Source organism: Cucumis melo, chromosome 1, assembly GCF_025177605.1.
Source record: "Cucumis melo cultivar AY chromosome 1, USDA_Cmelo_AY_1.0, whole genome shotgun sequence".
NCBI lineage: Eukaryota > Viridiplantae > Streptophyta > Magnoliopsida > Cucurbitales > Cucurbitaceae > Cucumis > Cucumis melo.
In genome coordinates this window covers 18,533,953-18,552,233 of record NC_066857.1, presented here as the reverse complement: position 1 = coordinate 18,552,233, position 18,281 = coordinate 18,533,953, and the positions used below count along the sequence as shown (strand labels likewise).

Below are 18,281 nucleotides of genomic sequence, written 5' to 3'. Positions count from 1 at the left end.
GTTGTAGATCCCCGGTTTGCTGGGGTGAGGTAGGTGAGCAGAGATTGATGGGTCCTGAGTTAGTTCAGTCTACTAACGAAGCGATACAGAAGATTAGATCACGCATGCATACCGCTCAGAGTAGGCAGAAGAGTTATGCAGATGTGAGGCGGAAGGACCTTGAGTTTGAGGTAGGGGATAAAGTGTTCTTAAAGGTAGCACCTATGAGAGGTGTTTTGCGTTTCGAAAGGAGGGGAAAGTTGAGTCCCCGTTTTGTTGGGCCGTTTGAGATTCTGGAGCTGATTGGCCCTGTAGCTTATCGCTTGGCGTTGCCTCCATCACTCTCGACAGTTCATGATGTGTTTCACGTTTCTATGTTGAGGAAGTACGTGCCAGATCCATCCCATGTAGTGGATTACGAGCCACTAGAGATTGATGAAAACTTGAGCTATGTTGAACAACCTGTTGAGGTGCTTGCTAGAGAGGTGAAGACGTTGAGAAATAAACAAATTCCCCTAGTTAAAGTCTTATGGCGGAATCATCGGGTAGAAGAGGCTACATGGGAGCGTGAAGATGACATGAGGTCCCGTTATCCCGAACTGTTCGAGGAATAAAACTTTCGAGGACGAAAGTTCCCTAAGGAGGGAAGAATGTAACGCCCCGAAAATTTAAGGTAAAAATTTTTTCTCGTTTTATGTAAAATGCAAGCTGATATAATAATAATATAATATTAATTATATTATTATTATTATTAATGTTTATTTTATTGGTTATAATATTAATATTATAAATATTATTATAAATTAATATTATAGAAATAATGTTATTTCTAAAACAATAAAATAAATTATTATTTATTTAATATTAATATTATAAATATATTATTATTCTTACTTTATTATTATTATTATTATTTATATTTTTATATATATATTATTATTTAATTTAAATTATTAATATTATATATTATTTAAGATTTATATATATATATATATATATATATATATATATATATAATAAATTTTTAAAAAAAATAAAAACCCTAACCGCGCCGCCTACCCCCCCCCCCCCCGTTTTTCTTCGTTTTCTCCTTCTTCCTCCTCGCGCGCGCAGCCTCTCCATCTCCGTTTTCTCTCCCCGACGCCGCCATCTTCCCACCGTCTCCATCTCTTTCTTCTTCATTTCCGTATCACCGCCAGCTCCTTCGTCTCCGGCTTGGTTGTCCTTCGGCCGACGCGACCTCAGCCCGTCTTCTCCTTCTTCTCCGGTGAACCCGAGCCCACAATCGCAGCCGTGAAGCTTGCCGGATCTCCGTTTCGCACCCAGCCAACGCCACCGCCGTCTGTCCGTTTGTTTCGACCGTCGGACGCCTTCCAGCTGTCGTTCGTCACGGTCGTCGGACGCCGGAGAATCACCGCTCGCGATTTCCCGTTTCGCGCTGCAAAGACCCGACCCGAACCCGCTTCAAGCCGAGCCGCCAGCCGCTTCAAGCCGAGCCGCCAGCCGCTTCAAGCCGAGCCGCTAGCCGAACCAAGCCGAGCCGTGAGCCGAGTGAGCCGAGCCGCCAGCCGAACCAAGCCGAGCCGCGAGCCGAGTGAGCCGAGCCGCGAGCCGAACCAAGCCGAGCCGGGAGCCGAGTGAGCCGAGCCGCGAGCCGAACCAAGCCGAGCCGCGAGCCGAGTGAGCCGAGCCGCGAGCCGAACCAAGCCGAGCCGAGCCGAGCCGAGCCGAGCCGAGCCGAGCCGAGCTGAGCCGAGCCGAGCCGAGCCACCTAAGCCTTCTTTCCTCCACTTCGGTTCACGGTGAGTCTTCGGTAAGGATTGTTTTGATGAATTCCCTAATGTTACCTCGTCCGATTCGAGTTTGAATGTTGGATTAAGATATGGCCCTACTTTTCTTCCTTGAAGGTAGTGCAGAGTTGACGCTTAAGTTCTCGGGTTCCGCGGCAGACCTGGTGGGAGTTAGCTTCTTTTCCTTGGGTAAGTCAGCGGATAACCTTTTAAAACAACTGCTACTGAATTCACCAACTAAAACTTTCGTGTTTCGTTAGGTAGATCTGTCGAGCGTGGTTTTCGATCGAGGGGCACAACCGAGTTTCAGGTAAGGGTTTTCCTACTACTGGACCCCGAGTCCAGGCTAAAACCGTAGTAATCCACAGGGGATTACACGTTAGTGACTGTACTGAATATCTGTATGCGTGTTGACTGTTAAGTACTGATATTATATTTTGTCTGATGAAAATATGCTGTGACGGCTATTTGTGGATTGAAATTATATGTTGATGGACCTTAAAGTTACGGTTTAGTATGTATTAAACACTGTTCTGGACGTGGTTCATGGAGTTTGGACGGGGAAGGACAGTGAGTCCGGTTTTGGTTGGTTAGTCGATTGGACCTAGGGTTCCCCTATTGGTGTGCGAATCGGTAATGCATAAAGCAACTGAGGGTGTAGATGTTAAACCTATACTATCTGACTGACAAAGCCTATGGCGGGACTGTAATATGAATGCCGTTGAGATGTGACTGATGTAGACAGTTTAGTAAGGGCTGAGGGGTAACGGTTAACTTCATCTATGGGGTAGTGTGCCTTACGGATACGTGCATCCTTCGGGAGCACTAGACTGATACGTGCATCCTTCGGGAGCACTAGACTGATATGTGCATCCTTCGGGAGCACTAGACTGATATGTGCATCCTTCGGGAGCACTAGACTGATATGTGTATCCTTCGGGAGCACTAGACTGATATGTGCATCCTTCGGGAGCACTAGACTGATATGTGCATCCTTCGGGAGCACTAGACTGATATGTGCGTTCTACGGAACCACTAGACTGTTATGTAGGGTACCCCCGAATAGGAAGTTAACTGTTGTTCCCTAACGGGCCCAGTAGTGGGTCCCTTACTGGGTATGTTTATACTCACCCTTTCTCTTCTTTAACTTTTCAGGTAGGGGTACAGCGAGGGGCAGACCGACGAGAGGCAGGAAGGATACGTGAAGGCCATATGGACGCGTCTGGTTTTCTTTTCGCTTCCGCTATGTATTTTGTCAAGATATTTTGACTGTGATTTTGGACTGGTGACTTGATATTTTATTTTGTGATTTTCTTTTTGAATTATTTAAAATAGGGCCCGAAACTGTCTTTTGTAAGGTTTATACTGTTTTAAGGAATCGTATCTGGTCCGTTTTAAATTTTACGTTGAATGGTCGAGTTTTGGTATTTGGTAGTGACCTCAGCTTAGTCCGGAAAAGTTGGGTCGTTACAGTCATACTATCCCCTCCAAGTGCAGTGTTGCACCATCCTAGCATGTTGCCTGTTGCACAATTTGATAAAAAGAAAAATGACCAATTATGAAGACGTTGACGACGTTGCAGAACTTTGCGTATGCCAAAACCGCCGCTGCAGAAGAATTCAGTACACTGAGACCACAAACAAGTGGTCTCAGTGGCGCGACGAATTAGCTGAAGTGATGTTCATGGAATGACAATTGCGTAACGATTAGTTAAAACAATTTCAAATTAGAACCCCTTGGTTGTATGCCAATTTAAATGAGCTATACTCTGTATTTTTCATATGTAATGACCTATACTCTATATTTTTTCATATCTAATTTTGTCATTTTGTCATTCTCAGTATGTCAACCTCATCCTGTGCCCCCAAACATGTATGGACAAAGGAGGAGGATGGCACTTTTGTAGAGTGTTTAGTTGAGTTGGTGCCCATCGAGGGATGAAAGTCTGACAATGGTACATTTTGACCAGGTTACCTGGCTGAACTAGTATGTATGATGGCTGAAAATTACCTAGATTTCGTGTTTGTGCAACCACTGTAATCGACTGCAGAATAAAAACACTTAAGCAGACATTCCAGGCCATTGCAGAAATGCGGGGGCCAGTGTGCAGTGTGTTTGACTGGAACGATGACGCAAAATGCATAATTGCAGAGAAGGAAGTCTTCAATAATTAGGTTAGGGTAAGGAAAATAATTAGGTTAGGGTAAGGAAAATAATCTAAACGCAAAATGCATAATTGCAGAGAAGGAAGTCTTCAATAATTTTCGTATTAGTTGTTTTAAGTGGTCCTATTTTTTATGCAGTTGCATCATGTAGTGAACAGACTCCTTAACAAACTCTTTCCTTATTACAATGAACTTGCATATGCGTATGGGTGCGATAGGATGACGGGTTGCTTTGTTGAGACATTTGTTGATGTTGGGTCTAACGAGCCTGCCGGGTATGAGGGGTTTGACATGTCGGATGGGAACGAGGAGTTCCTATCTATGTACAGCCAGAGGATTGACATATCCCAGGACGATGTACGTGCATCACGTCCTGCTCGCACGTCAGACGATAGAGTCGAAACGAGCGGATCAAAGAGAAAAAGGGGAAGCTAGTGAGAGGGTGAGTTTGAAGTCATACATATGACCCTCGAGTGTACGAATGACCAACTTTGGACGATTGTCGAGTGACCTACACGCACCCTTGCCAATGACACCCATGTGTGCTAGGAATTCTTATGCTTATTGCGTGAAATGTCTGACCTAAGCAGTTTGGATAAGGCGTTGTGCCAAAGGCAGCTGATGTCGTATATGGACGACATACGGGGTTTCGTACAGATGACTGACAATGAGAGGCAGAACTTTTGCAGAGTCCTCCTACGAGACTTTTTCAGATAGTTTATGTCTTCCTTGGCTTGCTTGCTTGTTTTTCTCTTACTTCACTTGGACTATGTTTTTTACTGTTATTTGTATTTCTATTTTAGCAAACTTTTTTTTTTCGTATGTACACTACTTGGATCCCTTGTATGACTTGATTTGTAACCTGTTTATGCATATATTTTCTTGTTATCCCTTCAATTCGGTTTAAAATGTTTCGTTTAAATTAGGGCAAATAATAACAATTTGAACAATATGATGTTCAAATGCTACGTAATAAGTAATTTAATTAATGGATATAAATATTGAGGCATGCGTTAGACCACATAATTAAATATGTTAAAAACAAATGTATGACGCTATCGATAATTACAAATACGCAATAACTAGTTTGTATTTGTAAAAAATTACTTAGAATAAAATTAATACAATTTGTTAACAAATTATTTCAAAATTGGTTAACTGTATTTACTACTTTAATAACATTAGACATAGAAAAAAATGCAATAAGAGAGGTTTGACGTTGTCATAATAAAAAAATATACAATAATAATTTATTTGGTATATGTACAATGTGAATTTAAAAAAAAAATAAGTAAAAAAAAAATATTCATGACCCTACCTATATAACCGTTCTTCCAAACACATCTTATCATAAAATCCTCATAAATCTACTCATATAATAGTTCCCCCAAACACATATTATCAAAAAAATTTTATAAACCTACCCATATAACCCTTCCCACAAACACATCTTATTCATAACACTATCATAACCCTTCCCACATAACATTTCCCCCAAACACCTCTATGATAAAACTAGTTTTATCATAACACTAAACCTTCCATAACCCAACCCTCCACCCCAAACGCATCTTAAAAAACCGTTGCCTTCCCATTTTCCTCCACCTGCAGCTGTCGAAACAGTCCTCTAACCACCTCCGTTTAAATGCCATAATAAGCCAACGCCGTCAAACCAAGAAATCTAGCCACTGCGATCAAATTTCGGGTTGCAATGCTGTCTAAATCAAGTTCATATCATCTCCGTTTGTCGTTCAGTGGTTATTGCAGTGAAGGCTCCTTCATTTGGTTCTACTCGCGGTGAAGGATCCTCCATCCGATGACATCTCTTCTGTTTAGTGGTTATTGCGGTGAATTTTCATTTAGCTTGAAGTCCGGACATTTTAATCTTACTAACTCTCATAATTCATTTAAGAAGCTTTTTTTTTTAATTTTTTTTTGTGGGCTTTGGAGTGGAAGAAATAATAGAATTCTTAGAGTGTTTGGAAAATTTGTCAAGGAGTTGATGGGTTCTTAAAGTTTTAAAAACTCATCATTTTAACACATCAAAATTCATTTGAAATCATCTAACCTAAGATAAAATCAATAAGATTAACCAAATGGAGCAAGTAGACTGAGGCCTCCGGATGGTTGGTGACACTTCATTGTACTTTAACTGTGAATAATGTTTCAAATTTTAGGTCATACCTATACGCTTCCAACTTGCCCTCTCTTCCATCCTCACTCTCAGTTTTTGTTTTATTTTGTCTTACATCTATTTCTTGGTTTTCTTTGAGGGTGCTTATCTATTACTAGTTACTGCATCTTTCTCAACTTTTGTTAATCTTTTTTTAAAAAAGAAAAATTCATCATCGGTTTTCCACCATGCGTTACTCTCTTTTAATCTTTAGAAACATTAGTATTCTTATCTATGCGTGGTATTATTTAATAGTTAGAAACATTTGTTAACCAAAGGGAATAGTAGCCACTAGTTTTACCTCAGAATCAAATGGAGAGGTTCGTAGCCTTGTATTTTAAGCCTCTTGCTTGTCAATGATGATTTTAGAAAACCAATAAATCATGAAGCGAATCTTTTAGGTGAAGCAAGTCAAACTCAACAAAGGCAGGACTCCTGACGCTGATATTGTTGTTGTGGGTGTCGGAGGCAGACCCTTGATCTCTTTGTTCAAAGGGCAGGTCGAAGAAGATAAGGGAGGTCATTAAGGTTAGCATATGGCTAATTTAGCTTTTCCTCAATATATTTTCCAAGAATCAACATTTTTATAATATTGTTTAAGCTATATAACTTATTTAGGTAAAAAGCTATTGGTTCCAAGCTGTTAAAAAGTTCAATTTGTAATCGTTGCCATTATTAAGTTCTATTTTGTTGGTTCCAATTCATACATAATTGTTTTTCATGAAACTATTGGATATGGACTACAGACAACGCTCCCATTTGTTTTTATAACTAACATAAACCATCAGAAAATTTCTCATATGGACGATGATAAATATTAAATAATACCAGGCATAGTTAGTTTTAATATTGATGATGCAACTTTGTAAAATATTGTTTATAACAAAAAAGTTCATCACCCTGAAGATTTGGTAGAATTCTAGAACAACAAATGGAAGAGTTCTCCAGACTATGACTGAAATGGCCGGCCTTTGTTTCTTGTCTAGAAAAAAAGGGGAAAATGATATAGAAGTCTCACCTTATGGCATCTTATGGGTGGTTTGGGATGTAGAAAGAGTTGAGGATATATCACGGGACTTCAAAAAGGTGTGAGATAAAGTAATTTTTGCATTTTATCTCATTTCTTTTTCCTTCTTTTATCAAATGTAAGTTAGTACGCCTCCAAGATGATCTTGTCTTTATGAATTTTCTTAAACTCTATAACCTAGCACAAACTATTTAAGTAAGTTGTTGATACTATTTATTTGATGCGTTCTTGCACGTGATGCATTCCTTGAAGGTTTATTAGTAAATGGTAGGCTGTCAACACTTGTTTCTTTGACAGAGAAATCACCTACCATATGGACTTTCAATTTAAGTGAGTAGATCTATTGTTTCAGTCATGTTTATGGAACTCCAGACATTATTTTTAATTCTTTTTTATAAGCAGCTTTTCATATTTCAGTGTTATTTAAGAACATCAGCTTGTCATTTCTGGAAGGATATCATGTTAACAACAAATGAGGTTTCTCTTTTTACTTTGACCTCATGACAGGTTCTTTTATTTATTTCGTTATCAATTTCTTTTAAGGATTTTCTAGAATTCTTAAATAGGTTGAGCAACAACGTCTTTACGTTGATTGGTTTCTAAACTATGCTCAATTAGGAGAAGCTCTTGAGAATTATGGATATATATTTGAATGCTCGTTAAACCCTGGGTTGATCCACACTGGTAAACTTCTTTCACATCATACTAACATATCCAAGGGCAAAAATATGTAACATTATGAAGGGTTGTTTGTTGTCCCTCATAATTCTCTTATTTGTTTCTTAAGACCCAAGATTACATATAACATGATTGAATTCTTCCTCTATTCGATGAAATCACCTTAAAATACTCTCTTTAGGCAGGTTTAGTGCACGTGTAATGCTTTTAAAAAATCTTTAGAACCTGGAATGACCAATCTTTCTGGTAATGGTCATAATGTCCTTTTGGGTTTCTGATGCACCACCTTTGCTTGCTGCTTGGATAATATGTTTAAATTTTACGGCAATTGTTTTATTTGTACGTACCCGTTGAGATAGAAGACATTGTGAAAGCATTCCTCTTCATATTAGTTCTTGAACTTTTAAAATGACCTTTTTAGTACACGACTTGGTAGCCTGTTATAGAGTTGTCAGGTTGAAACTCTTAGAAAATTCATGTTCAATTATTGGATCTTAAGTACCTTCAAGAATGAGTGTTTTGCTTCTGATAGTGTGCACTTTAATTTTATGTTATGTGAAAGAATGAGAAAGTAATACTTATTGAAATTAATTCTGTACTATATGTTTAGAACATGTTTTTGCATTCATTCGGTTTTTGTCTTTAATTTTATTATGTTGTACGAGTTGCTATATTTTGGGGTTTCCTTACATAAAGGCGTTCAATGGTCATGCAGAGCCCCCAAGCCCCTTGCCATTTGAATTAGTTAGTTTGGTTTTTCTTATAAAAGTGAATTTTGATAGGTTCTATACGTGGTGGGCCTCCTCAGAGGTCTTGGATCAAGTTTATTACTATTTGTTGTCAAACAAATTTAGTAGCCTTTTTCTTGATAATCTTGCAAGTTTATTACTATTTTGCTATTTGTTTATTTCTGGACCGCCAGTTTCAAGGCATAACCGTGCTCTGTGAATGCTTGTAATCGCTTATCCATTCCTTCACAAATAATTTACAACTAAATGAAAACAATTAAATGAGAAAAATGCAATGATGTGAGGGCTTACCGAATGTCAAAACTAGTCTTGAACTTGATTGTTTATTTGATATGGAAATTAGAGGAAAGACCATGGAAAGCCAACTAAAGAAAGCTTACGGTTACAAATCATGGACACTTGAACTTAAGTAACGTGGTTGTCTAAGTCTTTGTCAAATGCTTGAACTTGAACCACGGAGTTAATTTTTCAAGTATGTGAAACTAACAGAAGTCTCACATTTATAAATCCAAAACTTCAATCGAAATTTACATTTGCAACACTTATGCAAATGCGTATGCTTATGCAGTCGGTGTTTTTATTTATCTTTTGCATCCCTTATGGTTCTAATGTTGATTAGCTTGGTCTAAAAAGGTTTAGCCACTTAATCTTGGATCCTTGGAGCCCATGATCTATAGGTCCATTACGTACCCTTGCTAGCTCATACAGATTTAACTTAGAACAATATGTTGGAATAATTCGATTTGTTCGGATTAGGTAAAGAAAGAGAAACCAGCAAATATATATGATATATTTGTCGATTATAGCTTCGAGAAAGAGTTTTATATTTAAATGTGATTTAAATATTAAAAATATGAATACGGATTCATATTCGGAAGTTTAGAATTGATGGAAATGGTCAAAGTTGTAAAAAGTCAAAATGTTAACTTTTGACTTTGAAAAGTCAAACTTTTACCAACTTTATATTCAAATTGATTTGAATTTCAGAAAAAGAAATGCAAATTAATGCTCGAGAGGTCGAAATTAGTCAAGACAGACAAAATGATAAAAAGTTAAAATGTTGACTTTTGACTTGAAAAAGTCAAAATTTGACTTTGACTTAAATGGTCAAATGACCATATTTTCCTTAGACTAGTTAATGAAAAAATCTAACGTTTTGTTGGATAATCCCACTAACACTTAGTGGGATACATGTCTGATTGAGATGTAGACACCTAGCCCACTAAGTTGACTAATGGTTAGTGGAATGTTAAGTGTTGAGATTGTTAGGGTTGATTTCTAAACATCATGGTCTTGTAGTTTGTAATTGTATATTATACAAACATTTTATTTATCTAATAAAATAAAGTGTTTTATTTTATTTGACATTTAGTTGCATTAACCCACAAAACCAATAAACTAACATCCAAGGTTATCTTCTATAACCTAAACATGTATGTGGATCATGTTTAAGTGATAATCTAAATGGTCTGTAGTAAACGGATAAGGCTGGATACCTTATTCTGGTGACATTATGAATACGGCTTGTTTTGTAGTTGTTACAATTGTTCTAAGGTGCTACAAATGATTTGATCATAATAATTCATGTCGAGACATTAGAGCGAGGTTATTCTATACAAAGAGTTTGTATAAGATCGGACCATGAAATGAATAGTCTCTCTTATTAACATCGTTACTAGTTGAGACTACATTTGACTAGGATGATCATAAGTGACTTAACTTGAATCCAGAGTGAGTTGTGAACTCTTTCCTATGAAGGCGGTCCTTTGGTTAGAATGGGTGAGAGTGGCCTATGTTGCTGACTCAATATACCTACCATTTTGGGGATTCGTTTGATTGGGGAGTTGGGAACACAGCTACATAAGAGGGAATTCACTCATTCTCTATAGATAATGTAAGTAGAGAAATTGCTCTCTTAAAGGCTGATTTCAAGACTTGAATAATGTGGCGCCACATTCTTTCTTGGCCCGAGAGGAGTTCAATTATAGTGAGACTATAATTATTGTTCATTAGAGGAATCAGTGGTACTTAAGGAGTTAGATGTAACTATAAGGGCAAAACGGTAATTTTTGACCTAGTTGTACTTATGAGCAATTTGTGAAGGGTCATTGCACTATTGATCGGTTATATCTAATGGACACAAAAGTATATCTATAGTAAGAAGAGTGCAACTATTGGTCTTTAGAGGAATGACTGATAGTTAATGAATGGAGATTAATTTAATTAAAGCGTTTAATTAATTAATCTCATATCATTGGAGCTTCAATCTGTAGGCCCATAAGGTCCCCTTGTTAGCTCAATAAGGATAAATGAGAATCAAATTTATTTTGGTTTAATTTGAATTGTTCAAATTGATTAAAGGGAATAAATTGTATATGATACAATTAATATAATGGATTTGATACATTATTGTATAAAGTTTGTATGAGAGAAATTATATTTGAATATGATTCAAATAATAATAATAATATGAATAAAATTCATAAATAAATTATACGTTAAATTAATATGGATTCGATTAATATTAGCACTATAGATTATATGAGAGATCTAAACCATTACTTATGTGTCATATGTGATATAATATAAAGTTTTTATTATATGAGATATAATATAAATTAAATTTATATTAATTTTTTTTATAATTAATATATTTTTAATTAGTAAAATAACTCTCAAGGGAGTTATTCTACGTCCATAGACGGAGGAAGTTATTTGATAACTTCCCTCAATCTCTCTTAATGGTTGAGATATAAAGAAGATTCATTGTGTATCTCTTAGTACTCTCTCAATTTTTGGACGATCTCTCTGCATTCCAAAAAGAAAAAGAAATCTCATAAAAAAAATTTTTCTTTCCGAATCACAGAAGCCAAAAACTCTCTATTGATTCTTTTCTTGAGAATAATGAGAAAGATTTCGTGGTGTTCTTGAAAGCTTGAATTCCCAAATCTTCAAGTTAATTAATATTCTTCCAAATAAATATTTAATTGGAAAACTTTTGTAAATGTAACAAAACCCCAAACTATTGACGACCTGTATAACAAAATCCATAAAGTTAGCCATTTTTTTAAATATTCTAGTTTTGCCCTTCTATATTTCTTTTCTTCTCGTTATTCATCTTCCTCCTGCGATTTCGTCTTTCTTCTTTCCTATTTTTTTCCTACAATTTTCTCCATCATCTTTCTTATTTTTCAATTCTTTATTTACGTTGTTTAATCTTTCCATCATTTTTCTTATTTTTTCTTTTTTTTTTCGCTTTCCCGTCATCTTTCTACTTTTCCTCTTCTTTTTCACTGTGATTTCTTTCCAACGTCTTTCTTCTTTCTTTTTTTTTTTACGTCGTGTATAAAAAATAGCAAAATCTAAAAGATCGTGTATAAAGACCCTTGAAAAAAAAAATTATTTAGATTAGAGTAGCCAAATGTAAACGATCGTTAAAAAAAAAGTAAATGATCGTGTAAAAAAAAAATAAAAGATTGTGTATAAGAATCTTAAAAAAAAAACATTTGGATTGGAGTAGTCAAATGTAAATAATCGTGTAAAAAAAGTAAACGATCGTGCAAAGAAATCTAAACGATCGTGTACCAAAAGAATTAAAAATATTGTGTACCAAAATTTGAAAAAAAAATCATTTAGATTTGGGTTCCCAAATCTAAACGATCGTGTAACCAAATTTAAACGTAACCAAATTAAACGATTGTGTAACAAAATTATACGATGGAATTGAAAAAATAAATTGTAGCCATATCTAAACGATCGCATATATCAAACAATAGCCAAATTTAAACGATTGCAAATATATTACGTGCGCGTTGTTGACGGTGTGGTTGACGGGGCATTTTTGGTATTTTACATGGTGGGCCTCTGAGCTTTTTTTGTTTTTGGAATTTTTCTATAGAGTGTAAATATTTTGCTTTTTTTTTTTTTTATATATTTTGCCGTTAATTTCCACAAACAAAAAAAATCAATTATCTTAAAATAATACTCCAATAATTCCGACATAAATAAAATTAAACCAAGATAATCATATTTGAAATTACCTTATTTTTGGGGTGTTACGATTTTCCTCCTTTGAGAAACTTTCGTTCTCGAAAGTTCTAATCCTCGAACAACTCGGGATATTGGGCTCTCATGTCATTCTCTCTTTTCCATGTGGCCTCTTTAACTTTGTGGTTTTGCCAAAGAACTTTAACCATTGCAATTCCTCTGTTTCGGAACAACTCGACCTCTCTTGCCAAAATCTGAACGAGTTGCTCCTCATAGCTCAAATTCTTATTAATTTGCAATGGTTCAAAGTCAACTAGATGCATTGGGTTTGCTACATACTTCCTCAACATAAAGACATGAAATATATCATGAACTGCAAAAAATGAAGAAGGCAACACCAAATGATAAGTTATGGGGCCAATTCGCTCAAGTATCTCAAATGGTCCTACAAAATGTGGACTTAGTTTTTCCTTCTTCTCAAATCTCAAAACATCTTTCATAGGTGCTACCTTCAGAAAAACCATGTCCCAAATGTCGAACTCAAGATCCTTATGTCATACGTCAGGGTCACTCTTCTGTCTGTTTTGTGTTGTCAACATATGGGCTCTAATCTTCTGTATGACTTAATTTGTGGTTTGAACTAGCTTGGGGCCTAACATTCTCTACACACCAATCTCACTCCAACAAACAGGAGATCTACAACACTTACCATACATAGTTTCAAACGGTGCCATGCCAATGGTAACCTGATAATTTTTATTATAAATGAACTCCAACAAATGCAAATGGGAGTCCCAACTCCCTGGCATACAAGCTCACAGCATATCCTCCAAAATTTGGTTCAAATGCTTTGTTTGACCATCGGTCTGAGGATGAAAGGCTATGCTGAAATCTAATCTTGTGTCCAAGGCAATTTGAAGTCTTTTCTAGAACTTAGAAATGAAACAGGCATCTCTGTCAGAAATGATCGATATGGGCACTCCATGCAATCTCGCTACCTCAATCATATATAACTGTCCCCACTTATTGGCAGTATAGGTGGATTTCCCTATAATGAAATATGCTACTTTCGTGAGCCTGTCAATAATAGTCCAAATCACTGTATAACCCTTCAGGGTCGTATGTAGTTCTATAATGAAGTCCATAGACACATTCTCCTACTTCCACTCTGGCACACTCAAGGGTTGCAACAAACCTGCTGGCTTTTTTCTCAATGCCTTCACTTACTAGCACACCAAACATGTTTGTACTACCTGGATGCATAGAAAATGGGGAACTATGAGCCCCAGTCAATAATTTTGTCTTGACTACACTGTTAGTTGGCATGCATAAACGTCTCTCAAACATAAGTCCATCTTTAGAGGATATGGAGAACTCCTCAACTTGCCTTACTTCTACTAGGCGGTGCTTCTCAACTAAATATAGAGCATTAAGCTGAGCGATAATAATTCTCCATCTTAAAGTTAGCTGCATTGACAACTGAGCCAATTGTGAGGTGACTTCTCCTACTTAAACTACAATCTCAGCTCTCTGAAAGTCTCTATGCAAAGGAACCTGTCTAGTAATAAGTGCCGCTGAATGTGATACCTTCCCACTAAGAGCATCAGCTACCACATTCGCGTTACTTGGGTAGTACAAAATCTCACAGTCATAGTTCTTTACTAACTCAAGCCATCTTTTCTGTCTTTTGTTTACCTCATTCTGAGTGAAGAAGTATTTCAAACTTTTATTGTCAGTAAAGATCTGTATCTTCTCAACATACAAATAGTGTCTCCATATCTTCAGTAAAAAACCATTGCTGCCAACTCTAAATCATGTGTAGAGTAGTTCTGCTCATAACTCTTCAACTAATGAGAGGCATAAGCAACCACCTTACCTTGCTGCATTAAAACACAACCCAATCCATTCTTAAAGGCGTCATTGTAAATCATATAACTCCTAGATCCATCTGGCATTGTAAGGACTAGTGCAATAACAAGCTTCTACTTAAGATTCTGAAAACTGCTATTATATGCTGGACTCCAAACAAAAGAAGTCCCTTTCTTGGTCAATTGAGTCATAGGACTGGCAATATGAGAGAAACCTTCCATGAACCTTCTGTAATAACCTGCTAAACCTAGAAAACTACAAACCTCACTAACTGTAGAAGGTCAAGGCCAACTGGTAACCACTTCAATCTTTGTTGGGTCCACTGATACTCCCTCATTAGATATTACATGGCCAAGAAAAGACACCTTCTTTAGCCAGAACTCACACTTAGAAAACTTAGCATATAGCTTATTGGCTCGAAGAGTCTTCAAAACCTGATGCAAATGCTCCTTATGCTCAACCTCATTCTTGGAGTACACCAAGATATCATCAATAAAAACTATTATAAAAGGTGACTAAGAAATCCTTAAACATCCTGTTCATCAAATCTATGAATACAGTAGGAGCATTTGTCAAGCCAAAAGACATTACAATGAACTCACAATGCCCATATCTGGAACAGAAGGCAGTCTTAGGAATATCACTGTCTCTAATCCTCAACTGGTGATAGTCTGAATGTAAATCAATCTTAGAGAATACAATGACTCCTTATAACTGATCAAACAAATCATCGATTCTAGGCAGCGAATATTTATTCTTGACTGCCACCTTATTCAGCTCTTTATAATCGATGCACAAGTGCATTAACCCATCTCTTTTCTTCACAAACAACACTGGTGCTCTCCAAGGTGACTACCAGGTCGAATGAAACCTTTGTGCAGCAATTCATGCAGCTGGACCTTAAACTTTTTCAGCTCAGCTGAGGCCATTCTATATGGAGCTCTCGATATAGAAACATAGCCTGGCTCTAACTCAATAGAAAAATCAATCTCTCTGTGAGGCGGAAGTCCTGGATGCTCATATGAAAAAACACCAGGGTATTCTTTTACCACTGGTTCAGATTATAAGGAAACCTCGGACTTTCTGGTGTCTACTACGTTAGCTAAGATACTCTAAGTACCCTGGCTGAGTAGCTTACTAGCTTTCATGGTTGAAGTAACTTTGGGTAGGACCATAGTCCCTGCCTCGTACTTGAAACTAGCCATAGAAGAAGGATTGGAAACTACCTCCTTGCAGGAACAGTCTATGCTTGCATGGTTAGCAGATAACCAATCCATACCTAGAATTACATTAAAGTCTCGCATGTCTAAAACTAACAAAGCTACATCTAAAACATGGTTCAATATTTCTATTTGACATGCTTTTATCTTTTCTTTTGATAACATAATCTCTCCAGATGGAGTAGAAATTGATAACATACAACTCAATACCTCTAAACACATATGCTGAATTAATACTGAGGATATAAAAGAGTGAGAGGACTGAGATTCAAACAATACAAATACGAAGTGCCCTAAGATTTGGAGTGTACCTGTCACTACTGTGCCAGCTTTGTCGGCCTCCTGTCGAGTAGTAGCGAAAGGGATAGGAGCCCTTGCACAACGGAAGATTTAATAGAACCGTTACCCAATTTTAATCGGAATATAAAAATACTAATACATTGGCAAATAAATTACAGAAACTAATTTCCTAGAGGCTAAACATGCTTTCAAAAATTAAATTACAGAGAATGAAAAACACTTACGTCGTTGACGACTTTGAATCAACTAAAACTCCAAATTGGGGGTACCACCACTCGGAGTCCTCCCTATTATCTAAGAATGAGTTTTTGGTTTGTGGGAACAAAAAAAAAAAAAAAAACAAAAAGGAATGGAAATTGTTGAGAGAATTTTAGAGTACTCAGATTATAGATCACTTCTGTCCTTCCATCTTACGTACCAGTACCAATATCTCCCGCTTCTTTGGAAGTTGAGAGAAAATGGGAACGTGGGAAAACCACCCACATTCTCTATTAATTTAATAAATTAATATTAATTTTAAATTAATTATTTAATTAAGTTGATAATTAATAAAATCAAATTTAATTAATATTTTATTTAATTCATATTTAACTAAATATCTCTCGCATAACTTATAGTTTTAATTTAATTAATTTAATTAAATCAAATTAAACTAAACCATTAATTAATTCTCCAATTAATTAATTTCTAAATTAAATATTTTATATTTAATTTAAGGGTTCTTTTCAATAATATAACAAAGCGACAAATTATTTACACTCTATAGAACAATTTCATAAATGGAAAAAGCCCATCGGCCTACAATGCGAAATACCAAAAATACCCAATAAAGGTGCGATTAATCGTCTGCGACGTCCAATTAATGTTAATAAACAATTATTAGACGACATCGTGTAGAATAATATACAATTGATACATGATCTTGTAAATTACCAAATATATAAATGATAAAAAATAAACGCTAAACGATAACAAAATATTTTAGATATAAACGATCGTGTAAATTATCTTTAACGATTATCTCATATGTGCATCTGATCATGTATGAAAATATAAACGATCATCATACACGATTCTGTACAATACCATATATATGAACGATAAGGTAATAAATAGTAAAAGATGACGAAAAAGTTTAAATATAGACGATCATGTAAAGTTGCTTCAACGATCGTACATATAAGTATAAACGATCATTTAGAGAAACTCCAATAACTTGTAATTACAAAAATACGATCAAAATGAAGGGGCTATAAAAAGGTGGAGGAACTTGCTCAGACTTTTTCGTCCATCATCTTCCTCATAAATTGTTTATATCCTGGTAACTACTTCAACAGAACTGTCGCGATCGACGATTTGACTTGCATACAAAGAGGTCTGAATCTATATTCATTTCTATCTATCTCCATCATCTATATATATCTACCACGATCTATCTCGCATACAAAGAGGTCTAAATCTATATTCATTTTGATCTATCTATATCTACGATCTATCACGCATACAAAGATGTCTGTTTCTGTACTCATTGTATATATTTCATCGAATAATTTATATTAGTTTTCTTTTTTACAAAAAGATGATGAAGCAACAGACATCATGTAGCAAATCAATAAAATTTAAAGTAAAAACAGAAGAAATAAAAATTAAGAAAGAAAAAGAAATAAAGGTAACAAACTACAATGTGAATATATGTATATATAGCATTTTATATTTGTGTATATTTTTCTGGATAGCGTTATGTATTTGTAAATTTGTTAAAACTTAACCTTGTTTGAAACATACTATTTATGATGTCTTTCAATAGGTGAAACACTATCCAAATGACATTATTATGGAAGATGAACTAAAAAATCTTAGAATTACTATATATTACAGTTTAAAAACATTGAATCAGATCAAGTCCAAAATAGACCAAAGAATTCTTTCTCGAGTTTTGACAAACAGTCGTTTTTGCCAGTTTCTTAACATTAAAGGACCAAAATACCAACACAATTCTTGAATTTTCTATTAAGAAAATAATGCCATAAAAAAAAAAAAAAAACAAAAACTAATGTCCTTGCTTTCAACTTCAATAGACATATAGCAAAATTTGAGCTGAAAGAATTTTGTTTTGTGACTGGAGTAAAAGGTCACAAATTCCCTGAGTTAAATCTAGGAGAAAGAAAATAAAATTGTCTGAAAAATGGCCCTTTCCGTCATGATGACTTTATAACAAGAAGAGATATATAAAGAACTTTCAAAGCATTATGCAATGAAGAAGACTCGTTGAAAGAAAAACTAGTTAAACTCTATATCTTAGAAACATTTTTAATTCCCAAGCAACAACACAACCACATAAATC

At 35.7% G+C, this 18,281-nt stretch overlaps 1 protein-coding gene and 1 long non-coding RNA gene across 2 annotated transcripts; one reads left to right on the top strand and one right to left on the bottom strand.

Moving 5' to 3' along the window:
• The first annotated feature begins 6,026 nt into the window (after positions 1–6,026).
• Positions 6,027–7,346, top strand: LOC127149894 (uncharacterized). The gene is made up of 2 exons (XR_007821753.1): positions 6,027–6,635; positions 7,094–7,346. It is a non-coding gene; the product is annotated as an uncharacterized LOC127149894 (long non-coding RNA).
• A 5,312-nt stretch (positions 7,347–12,658) lies between these two features.
• LOC127148473 (uncharacterized) lies at positions 12,659–13,072 on the bottom strand. The gene has a single exon (XM_051082203.1). It carries the CDS (start codon positions 13,070–13,072, stop codon positions 12,659–12,661), a length of 414 nt encoding a protein of 137 aa, XP_050938160.1.
• Positions 13,073–18,281: the final 5,209 nt, after the last annotated feature.